The sequence below is a fragment of the Podarcis gaigeae genome (genome assembly GCF_964106915.1).
Source record: "Podarcis gaigeae genome assembly, chromosome: 2".
Taxonomy (NCBI): domain Eukaryota; kingdom Metazoa; phylum Chordata; class Lepidosauria; order Squamata; family Lacertidae; genus Podarcis; species Podarcis gaigeae.
The window spans coordinates 122817845-122828681 of NC_139679.1; the positions used below are offsets into that span (position 1 = coordinate 122817845).

The following is a 10837-nucleotide window of genomic DNA, read 5'->3' on the forward strand; positions in this document are numbered from 1 at the left end:
CTGCCTCTCTAGGAAGCAGATTTTAAACTTCCTGCCTCTCTAGGAACCAGACTTCCTGCCTCTCTAGGAACCAGACTTCCTGCCTCTCTAGGAAGCAGATTTTAAACTTCCTGCCTCTCTAGGAACCAGACTTCCGGCCTCTCTAGGAAGCTGATTTTAACTTCCTGCCCCTCTAGGAACCAGACTTCCTGCCCCTCTAGGAGCCGGAGCTCGCTTCGTTTGCCCAGTTGGAGGACTAAACGAAAAGAGCTGCAAGATTTCTCCTCACCCTTCTCCTCTTTAAAGATTTCCAGAACCTTCATGATCTTGATAAACCTCAGCACATGTCGCAGCTTGCCAATTTCCTTAAACTCAGGTGCCCAGAACTGGACACAGAACTTCATGACCAAGGAGAAGAACTGTACTATTGCTTCCCTTGATCTGGACACTATACTTCTGAGAGTACAGACAAGAATATTAGCTGCTGCTGCTGCTTCTTTTTTTTGCTGCTGCTGCATCATATTGTTGACTTGTGGCAAGCTTTGCCAACTTACAGGCTCATTCCTTCTATTCCCCCAGGCATCCACTTGTATTTCGCTTGCTACCAAAATTCAGTTCTGAATCAGGAAATAATAATAATAATAATAATAATAATAATAATAATAATAATAATAATAATTTAGTTATACCCCGCCCTCCCTGGTCAGAGCCGGGCTCAGGGCAGCTAACACCAGTAAAATTAATGGGGGGAAAACCAATTTAAAATACAGGATAAAATGCAATTTAAAATGTAGCCTCATTTTAAAAGTAGCCCACAGATCAAAACCATAAGGGGAGGGAAACACAAGGGTCAGACTGAGTCCAAACCAAAGGCCAGACGGAACAGCTTTGTCTTGCAAGCCCTGCGGAAAGATGCCAAGTCCTGCAGGGCCCTCATCTCTTGTGACAGAGTGTTCCACCAAGTTGGGGCCAGTACTGAAAAGGCCCTGGCCCTAGTTGAGGAAGTATGTATTGTCACATCCCAAGCAGCCATATTTGTACCCCCTTCACAATTTGCCCCACTGTGGCCCAGCCTGGCCCAGCCCTAGAATTCACCTTGGGAAAGCCGCTGGGTCGTTCCCCTACAGAGGTTCAAGCCAAAGAAAACCACTGCTTTCTTTTCCATTGATGAGCAATGGCTATTATGTAACATGGTAGGCCTTTTTTTTACATGACATGTAGCTGCCCCCCACCTATCCACCCCCCAAAAAAAAACCACAGAGGCGAGCTACAACTAACACATAAAAATGCCACCCTGCCGTCTGTAAGAATGGGGAACTAGGCCTGCCAAAACGGTAACCAACAAGATGGAATGTGAAAACCAAAATCACTGCGGAAAGGATCTGATGAAGCAGGCAGCCTGTGGATCAGGACCCAATGTTTTGGGTAGCTTAAGGTAGTATGCAAGCACAAAGCATAAAAAGCACACAATAAACAAGGAAAAAGAGGATGTACAGATCTTGAGCAGGAAATCCAGAAATAAATAAAAAAAGGGGGGGGGGACAGGCCTTGAAATCTAGCAGAACTTCCCCTCCCTGTTCCAAGCCACTATGCTAAGGGTAGCAGCTTCTATGGGATTTATGGGACCAGTGCTTGGAAAACCCATTTAAAAAAGGAACTAGCACTAGTTCCAGTTCATCCTTATCAAGAATGAACTAGTCCAAGTTCATTCAAAAAGTTCATCCTTGGAAACTTGTTTCCAGTCTTCCAAATCTTATAAGCTCCTGTGCTGAAATATGAGGTCCAATAGTAAGTTGAGGTGAAAACCAGGCATAGATCAGGGGTTCCCAAACTGAGGATTGTGGACCACAGAATGTGTGGCGGACCTATCATATCAAATACTTCTATTGTGTTTTAATTGTATTTTTAATATTCTCCACATTGATTTTTTAATAGGACCTTTATTGCTTTGTCACTGAATTTTGTTGGTTTGAAATTTGAATTCCTTGTACAGTGGTACCTCAGGTTACAGACACTTCAGGTTACAGACTCTGCTAACCCAGAAATAGTACCTCGGGTTAAGAACTTTGCTTCAGGATGAGAACAGAAATCGCGCAGCAGCGGCGTGGCGGCAGCAGCGGGAGGCCCCATTAGCTAAAGTGGTACCTCAGGTTAAGAACAGTTTCAGGTTAAGAACAGACCTCCAGAACGAATTAAGTTCTTAACCCGAGGTACCACTGTACAGCATCTAGAACAGTACCTTATGATTGCTAAACTTCAGAACAATCATTAAATGGTCCAGAAATACGCTCAGCAGTTTCTCAGTCACTCAGGACAGCCCTTGAAGACAGGAGCTTGAGAACCATGGTTTAGATTATGGATTGTGTAGGGGACTAGGCTGTTAAAGAGGCTTTAATGAGTGTTGGGTGTGTGCCTATGCAAAGCAGCCGTAAGCAGGATTTCTTCAAACCAACATCTTGTTGCTTTTACTTGGAATAACAGAATTCCATAGGAATCTCAGGACTGTGTACCACAACAGGCAATGAATCCCTCAAGGTCTTAATCAGAGATTTTCTCCAGTGCTACTGCTTTCCCCAGAGGCCCCTCCATGTAGATTCTCTGATAAGTAAGCTGACTACTCCAACAGATTCCACATTCCATGCATTTAAATAGTTTCTCCCTGGTGTAGATTCTCTGATGATGAATGAGGCGACTACTCTGCCAAAAGGTCTTTCTGCACTCTTTGCATTTATATGGCTTCACCCCCGTGTGGGTGTACTTCGATGTGAAGTAAGCTTACTACTCACTCTAAGGCTCTTTCCACACTCCCTGCATTGAAATGGTTTCTCCCCTCTGCGAGTTCTTTTATGATGAGTACGGTGACTACTCAGACTCAGGTGCTCTCAGCACTCTATGCATTCAAACGTTTTCTCCCGTGTGTGGGTTCTTTGATGTTTAGTAAGGCTACCGCTCTGTGTAAAGCTCTTTCCGCACTCCACACATTTAAATGGCTTCTCCCCTGAGTGTTTTCTTTGATGTACAGTAAGTTTACTGCTCTGTGTAAAGCTTTTTCCGCACTCCATGCATTTAAACGGCTTCTCCCCGGTGTGAGTCCTCTGATGTGTAGTAAGATTACTGCTCACTCTAAATCTCATTCCACATTCCATGCACTGATACCGTTTCTCCCCTGTGTGGATCGTTTGATGTTCAGTAAGGTTACTGTTTGCTCTAAATTTCATTCCACACTCCATGCATTCAAATGGTTTCTCTCCTGTGTGGGTTCTCAAATGTCTGCAAAGGCTGCTCCTCCTATTAAAGCACTTTCCACACTCCCTGCATTTAAATGGTTTCTCCCTTGCGTGGGTTTTCTGATGTGTAATAAGGTTACAGCTCAGACTGAAGCTCTTTCCACACTCCATACAGGTAAATGATTTCATCACAGTGTATGTTCTTTTTTCAGGCATTCTGGGTCCCTTGTGATTTCCAAGCATCTCTTTTCCAACTTCAGGCTTGGCTGCTGCCGACGACTCCATATGTGGTTTCCTATGTAGCTCGTTGTTTTGTACATCATCTGCAGAGTGCGGAAGGAAAGGGGAAAGCATGTTTTATCTCTATTCTTTTTCATCCTTTAAAAATTTAATACTTTTATTTAAATCAGCAAAACAGAAAAACTGTTCCCAAGAACCAGGGGGAAAGTACATCTCCTATTGTGTATTAATAGTTTGATAAGATCTGGTCAATAATAACAATGATTATATTAGCTTATTATAGACAGGTACACATAATTCACAATGACAAACCTAGACAGCATCTTAAAAAGCAGAGACATCACCTTGCCAACAAAGGTCCATATAGTTAAAGCTATGGTTTTCCCAGTAGTGATGTATGGAAGTGAGAGCTGGACCATAAAGAAGGCTGATCGCCCGAGAATTGATGCTTGTGAATTATGGTGCTGGAGGAGACTCTTGAAAGTCCCATGGACTGCAAGAAGCTCAAACCTCTCCATTCTTAAGGAAATCAGCCCGGAGTGCTCACTGGAAGGACAGATCCTGAGCTGAGGCTCCAAGACTTTGGCCCCCTCATGAGAAAAGAAGACTCCCTGGAAAAGACCCTGAAGTTGGGAAAGATTGAGGGCACAAGCAGAAGGGGATGACAGAGAACGAGATGGTTGGACAGTGTTCTTGAGGCTACCAGCATGAGTCTGACCAAACTGCGGGAGGCAGTGGAAGACAGGAGTGCCTGGCGTGCTCTGGTCCATGTGGTCACAAAGAGTCGGACACAACTAAACGACTAAACACCACCAACAACACATAATTCAACCTGGTAAGACACTAAAACATGGGTATTCTTTGCAATGCCCTGGAATAATAAGTTTATTGATAATAGTCCTTTGCTGCCTTAAATTTGTTTTAATACCATTAGTATTTGTAAAGCAATGTCTTTATTTTATTGTACCTTGCTTTTAAGAAGAATCACATTTAATTTCAAGGCAGAAACAATCACAGACTGAGCCCAATTAGGTGTTTCTCAGATTTTTTGCATCTATGTGATTGCCCCCTGTGATTGACCTGCTGAAATCAAGGTCACCTTTTGAGCATTCCAGAATCCCACACAACCTCTTATTCCTTTCTGGTCCATATACCACATGATGTCATTAAAATTAGATGCGCATGGTATCTTCTCCTTTGTAACAACAGTGGTATATACATTTCTACAAGAATAAGGAGGAGGACAGAAGTCTAGGGAAGCTGGGAAAGAGGCCAAACTGGGAAGATCACTAGCTGCTCCATGATTCCAATGACTTTAGCTGCAGTCACAAAATTCCAGGGATTAAATCTAAGATCATCTATATGCAAAACATGTCACCAGGGTCCTGAAATGAAGGTTTGGAAACTGCTTTCAAAGTAGCAGACAGGTGAGTAAATTATGAAGATGGCTTCCAAACAAAGTTAATTCCTACCTGATGATGTCTCTCTTTTTCTTCCCAACAGATCTTCTCCTTTCCAACAGGAATTGAGGTCTGACTCTGTCAAGGAATCAGAGAAGGTGGCTTAGGTTTGGTCACATAATACCCAGCAATTCAAAGTCGAGCCTTTTAAAAGCTAACAAAAGGTATTATTTTGATTTTGTGACTCCTGCATGAAGTGAATAGAACATGTCTGTGTCCTGTGTCCCAGCAAGATCACTTTTGAATGATGCTGTGGAATAATAATAATAATAATAATTTATTATTTATACCCCAGCCACTCTGGGCGGCTTCCAACAGAACACCAAAATACAATAACCTATTAAACATTAAAAACTTCCCTAAACAGGGCTGCCTTCAGATGTCTTCTAAAAGTTTGGTAGTTATTTTTCTCTTTGACATCTGGTGGGAGGGCGTTCCACAGGGTGGGTGCCACTACCGAGAAGGCCCTCCGCCTGGTTCCCTATTATTGGAAACCAGCCAATAAATTATTGTTATTGTTATAAGAAAGAAAAGTGTCCTTACCAAGCGAGGCCACCGTCTCATAATTGTCCTCCATGACTTCCCTGTGCAAAGCCCTTTGGCTGGGATCCAGAAGGGCCCACTCCTCTTCCGTGAAAAACACAGCCACCTCCTCAAAGGTCAAGAGAGCCCGGAAGGTCATCAGGCCCTGGAAGTAGAAAAAATACGGTAACAGGTTCACCATGCACCATCCTCCTGATAGGCAAGGGTAACACAGTGGTTGGATGCTGTCCCTTTGAGATCTTTCAGTGATGGCCACCAAGATGGGTGGCTCGAAAAGAGGACTTGACAAATTCACAGAGAGGAAAAAGCTATCAGTGGCTATTAGCCAGGACAGCTATCGTCGGCTTCCAAAATTTGAAGCAGTTATACCTGCGGGGAATCACAAGAGGGGAGAGGGCTATTGGACTCAGGTCTCACTTGGAGGGCTTCCCACAGGAATCTGGGTGGCCTCTGTGGGAACAGAGTGCAGGATTAGATGGGCCCTTGGCCCCCATCTGTCAGGATGTTCTGATATAAGGCCAAACGTGGAGGTGGTGGTGGTGGTGGAGAAGAAGAAGAAGAAGAAGAAGACGAAGAAGAAGAAGAAGACGAAGAAGAAGAAGAAGAGGAGGAGGAGGAGGAGTTTGGATGTGATATCCCGCCTTTCACTCCCTTTAAGGAGTCTCAAAGCAGCTAACATTCTCCTTTCCCTTCCTCCCCCACAACAAACCCTCTGTGAGGTGAGTGGGGCTGAGAGACTTCAGAGAAGTGTGACTGGCCCAAGGTCACCCAGCAGCTGCAGGTGGAGGAGCGGGGACGCGAACCCGGTTCACCAGATTACGAGTCTACCGCTCTTAACCACTACACCACACTGGCTCCCATGGAGACAACAAGGCATTATTATAGTGTGTGTGTGTGTGTGTGTGTGTGTGTGTGTGTGTATTATAGTATATATAATTATATACCCAGCACATGGAAGCTTACAAAAGGACAATACGAGTGGACTCTCAATGCCCTTACCACAGCAAAAAGACTGGTGCCTCAGGTTACAGACGCTTCAGGTTACAGACTCCACTAACCCAGAAATAGTACCTCGGGTTAAGAACTTTGCTTCAGGATGAGAACAGAAATTGTGCTCTGGCGACACGGCAGCAGCGGGAGGCCCCATTAGCTGAAGTGGTACCTCAGTTTAAGAACAGTTTCAGGTTAAGAACAGACCTCTGGAACGAATTAAGTTCTTAACCCGAGGTATCACTGTACTGATGAATTGGGAAAATAAAAATGCGGCTTCCATCTACGATTGGATTGAAGACTTATACAGACTCGCAACATACAAACAACTTGCATATAAATGCAGACTTGCCATGGACAAAATTTGATGGTATTTGGAATCCATTCTTGCAATTGATCTGGTGAAGTACAATAACTACCTTGCAAAGTATGCAGTTTTGGGTTCCGCCCTCCCCCCTTTATTTATCCCTCTGCACCGGTTCTGTTTCTCTTTTTGTTTACGTCTCACTATGTTCAGTGCACATATAATTATGTACTTTATGAACTTTCAATAAAGATTTTTTATTATTAGTTTAAAAAGACATATTCTTTCAGAGCCCCTCCCCACTCAAGCCCACAGAGACTCAATCCAAGCTGCCCAAAAAATCCTTTCCTTACCTGGGAAGGCTGCCTGGCAGCTCTTTCTGCTCCTTCTACAGACGGTGTCTCGGAGGCCATTGTGCTGCCAGGAGGAGATGAAAGAAGAGGCCTAAACTGGACCCCTCCTGGGACACCTGGAGCTGTTGTGAAGATGTCCTTTAAAATAGGGCGCAGCTTGCAAATGCCTGCAAAAAAGAGACAGGGAGTGAGGAGGATTCCATCCTTCATACTTTTGTCCCCCCCGCTACGTCAGTGTTTCCCAAACTTGGGTCTCCAGCTGTTTTTTTTGACTACAACTCCCATCATCCCTAGCTAGGAAGACCAGTGGTTAGGGATAATGGGAATTGTAGTCCCAGCTGGAGACCCAAGTCTGGAAAACACTGATCTATGTATATATGATCTGTGAACTGAGAACTGAGTGAACTGTGAACTGAGTTCCCTCAGTACTCAGCTGGTGGTCTCTTTTCATTTGTTTATTTGTTTGTTTGTTTATCGTATTATAACTAATAATAATAATAATAATAATAATAATAAATTTTATTTATACCCCGCCCTCCCTGACCAGAGCCGGGCTCAGGGCAACTAACATCAGTAAAATTACAGGAAAAACATAACAGGAAAAACAACAACCACCAATTTAAAATACAGGTTAAAATGCAATTTAAAATGCAGCCTCATTTTAAAAGTATAGCCCCTAGATCAAAACCATAAGGGGAGGGAAAACATAAGGGTCAGACTGAGTCCAAACCGAAGGCCAGGTGGAACAGCTCTGTCTTGCAGGCCCTGCGGAAAGATGTCAATTCCCACAGGGCCCTAGTCTCTTGTGTCAGAGCGTCCCACCAAGTTGGGGCCAGTACTGAAAAGGCCCTGGCCCTAGTTGAGACAAGTCTAACCATCTTGCGACCTCCAAAATGTTCTCATTTGTGGACCTTAAGGTCCTCCGCGGGGCATACCAGGAGAGGTGGTCCCGTAGGTAAACTGCTTTGATAGTTAGCATTGCCCAGGGCGCAAAACAGCCTGGCACCTGCACTGGGAAGGAGAGAACCACATAGGTTGCCTTCAGTTCCTTGGAGAAAAAGGTAAGAAATGAATTCAACGAACAAAGAACCCAGATCACCCATGTGACTGGGTTTTGGATTCTGAGTCGGCTTCGTAAAGAACAGTTCAGCAAATCCCAGCCCCACCTCTCGCCATATAACCTCCCCTCCAAGGCTATGTCCCCTGAGCGAAACGGGGTGGGTTGGAAGACCCTGCACTGAAAACAAGGCAGCTGGGTGACCACTTTGCAGCTGGAGAATCATAGAATCTTAGAGTTGGAAGGGACCCAAAGGTCATCTAGCCCAACCCGCTGCAATGCAGGAATCTCAGCTAAAGCATGCATGACAGGTACGGCCATCCAACCTCTGGTTAAAAACCTCCAAGGAAGGAGAGTCCACCACCTACAGAAGGAGTCTATTCTACAGTCATACCTTGGGGTTACAGATGCTTCAGGCTATGCATTTTCGGACTGCGCGCCGCGCCGAACCCAGAAGTACCGGAATGGGTTACTTCTGGGTTCTGGCGCTTGTGCACATGCAGAAATACAGTGGTGCCTCGCAAGACGAAATTAATCCGTTCCGCGAGTCTCTTTGTCTAGCGGTTTTTTCGTCTTGCGAAGCAAGCCCGTTGACGGTTTAGCGGCTTAGCGCTATTAGCGGCTTTTAGTGGATTAGCGGATCAGCTGATAAGCGGCTTAGAAAAAGGAGGGGAAAAGGGAAAAAACCCCGCAGGAACTCGCAAGACATTTCCGTCTTGCGAAGGAAGCCCATAGGGAAATTCGTTTTGCGAAGCGCCTCCAAAACGGAAAACCCTTTCGTCTAGCGGGTTTTCCGTCTTGCGAGGCGTTCGTCTTGCGGGGCACCACTGTACCAAATCGCCCTTTGTGCATGCGCAGAACCGCCGAATAGCGACCCGCGTCTGCGGGTTGCGAATGCTGCGGGTTGTGAACGTGACTCCCGCACGGATCACGTTCGCAACCCGAGCGTCCGCTGTACTGTCAAACGGCTCTTGCTGTCGGAAAGTTTTCCCAAATGTTCAGTCGGATTCTCCTTTCACGCAACCTGAAGCCATTGGTTCTGGTCCCACCCTCCCGGTGCAGGAGAAAACAAGCTGGTTCCCTCTTCCATGTGACAGCCCATGAGATATTTAAGAAGAAGTCTGCAAACTACCTGCATGCACCTACTGGGCGGAGAAAGGGAGTTTTTCCCCTCGCGTTTCCCCCTCTCCCCCAAGAAAGGGCGTCTTCCCCGCCCCAACCCCCCACTCCCTTCTCCATAGCCTAGGACTACGGCGCTGATACTGGATCGCGGTGGATCTTGCGCAGAGGAGCACTGCGCGCATTGCAAGTGGGTTGCACGGATGCGCCTCTTCCCACGCTGCTCCATCAGGGGGTTCCTAAGTAGGGAAGCTGGGGGTGGGGCTCCTTTGAACCCTCCTCCAAAAGCAAACCCTCCCTCCCCCCCCCCCCGTGCGCCTTCCTCCTTGCGCACCCCTTTCTCCTTTGCCTGCTCCAAGCTCCTTTCTCTCCATCCAGGCCGAGTTAGGGATGGCGTCCCGCCCCTTCAGCAATCTCCCTCTCTCTCTCCTTCCTCCGCCTCCCTCGCTTTTTGAATCATACTTCCTGCCTCTCTAGGAAGCAGGGCTGGGTTCCTTTGCCCCAATCAGAAGACTTGAGTGGCAGGACCTGCCCCCACTTTGCAAGCCTTGGGAGTTTTACGCATGCGCGCTCCCGTTGGCAAAACTGAAGACCTGACAGCAACAGCTGCTGGATAGCAAAATGGACTTCCCTTACAAGGTGGTGGGAGGTTTCTAAGCAGAGCTTGGAAGGCAACCTGGCATGCGTGCTTTAGCTGAGATTCTTGCATTGCAGGGGGTTGGACTAGATGACCATCGGATCCCTTCCAACGCTACAATTCTATGGTTATATGTATTAGCCTGGCGCCTCCTGTATGCAAGACAGATGCCCTGATGCTGAGCCCTGTTGGAAAGGCACAGCACAGAAGCTTTGCATGCAGAAGAGAAGAGGAAGAAGATATTGGATTTGATATCCCGCTTTGGTGACAGCAGTCACGAAATTAAAAGACGCCTGCTCCTTGGGAGAAAGGCGATGGCAAACCGAGACAGCATCTTAAAAAGCAGAGACATCACCTTGCCAACAAAGGTCCGTATAGTTAAAGCTATGGTTCTCCCAGTAGTGATGTATGGAAGTGAGAGCTGGACCATAAAGAAGGCTGATCGTCGAAGAATGGATGCTTTTGAATTCTGGTGCTGGAGGAGACTCTTGAGAGTCCCATGGACTGCAAGAAGATCCAACCTCTCCATTCTGAAGGAAATCAGCCCTGAGTGCTCACTGGAAGGACAGATCCTGAAGCTGAGGCTCCAATACTTTGGCCACCTCATGAGAAGAGAAGACTCCCTGGAAAAGACCCTGATGTTGGGAAAGATGGAGGGCGCAAGGAGAAGGGGACGACAGAGGACGAAATGGTTGGACAGTGTTCTTGACGCTACTAATATGAGTTTGACCAAACTGCGGGAGCCAGTGGAAGACAGGAGTGCCTGGCGTGCTCTGGTCCATGGGGTCACGAAGAGTCGGACACGACTAATCAACTAAACTAAAGATTGAGGGCACAAGAAGAAGAAGAAGAGTTTGGATTTGATATCCCGCCTTTCACTCCCTTTCAGGAGTCTCAAAGCGGCTAGCATTCTCCTTTCCCTTTCTCC

At 46.3% G+C, this 10837-nt stretch overlaps 1 protein-coding gene across 1 annotated transcript; it reads right to left on the minus strand.

The window, feature by feature from the left end:
* Nucleotides 1–1548: 1548 nt before the first annotated feature.
* Nucleotides 1549–9734, minus strand: LOC310837838 (uncharacterized protein). The gene is made up of 5 exons (XM_083725004.1): nt 9607–9734; nt 7097–7263; nt 5450–5594; nt 4919–4984; nt 1549–3529 (listed from the first exon to the last, which is right to left on the minus strand). The coding sequence occupies exons 1-5, from the start codon at nt 9644–9646 to the stop codon at nt 2862–2864; spliced, it is 1086 nt and encodes a 361-aa protein (XP_083581130.1). The 5' UTR covers nt 9647–9734; the 3' UTR covers nt 1549–2861.
* Between the last annotated feature and the right edge of the window lie 1103 nt (nt 9735–10837).

What these genes read in the sequence shown, in the direction of transcription:
- LOC310837838 (XM_083725004.1), bottom strand. Translation starts at nt 9,646, where the DNA reads ATGGAGAGAAAGGAGCTTGGAGCAGGCAAAGGAGAAAGGG. An exon ending in AGCAGGCAAAGGAGAAAGGG is followed by an intron (nt 7,264 to 9,606) that starts GTGCGCAAGGAG and finishes TCTTTTTTGCAG; the next exon opens with GCATTTGCAAGCTGCGCCCT. An exon ending in TGAGACGGTGGCCTCGCTTG is followed by an intron (nt 4,985 to 5,449) that starts GTAAGGACACTT and finishes ATTCCTTGACAG; the next exon opens with AGTCAGACCTCAATTCCTGT.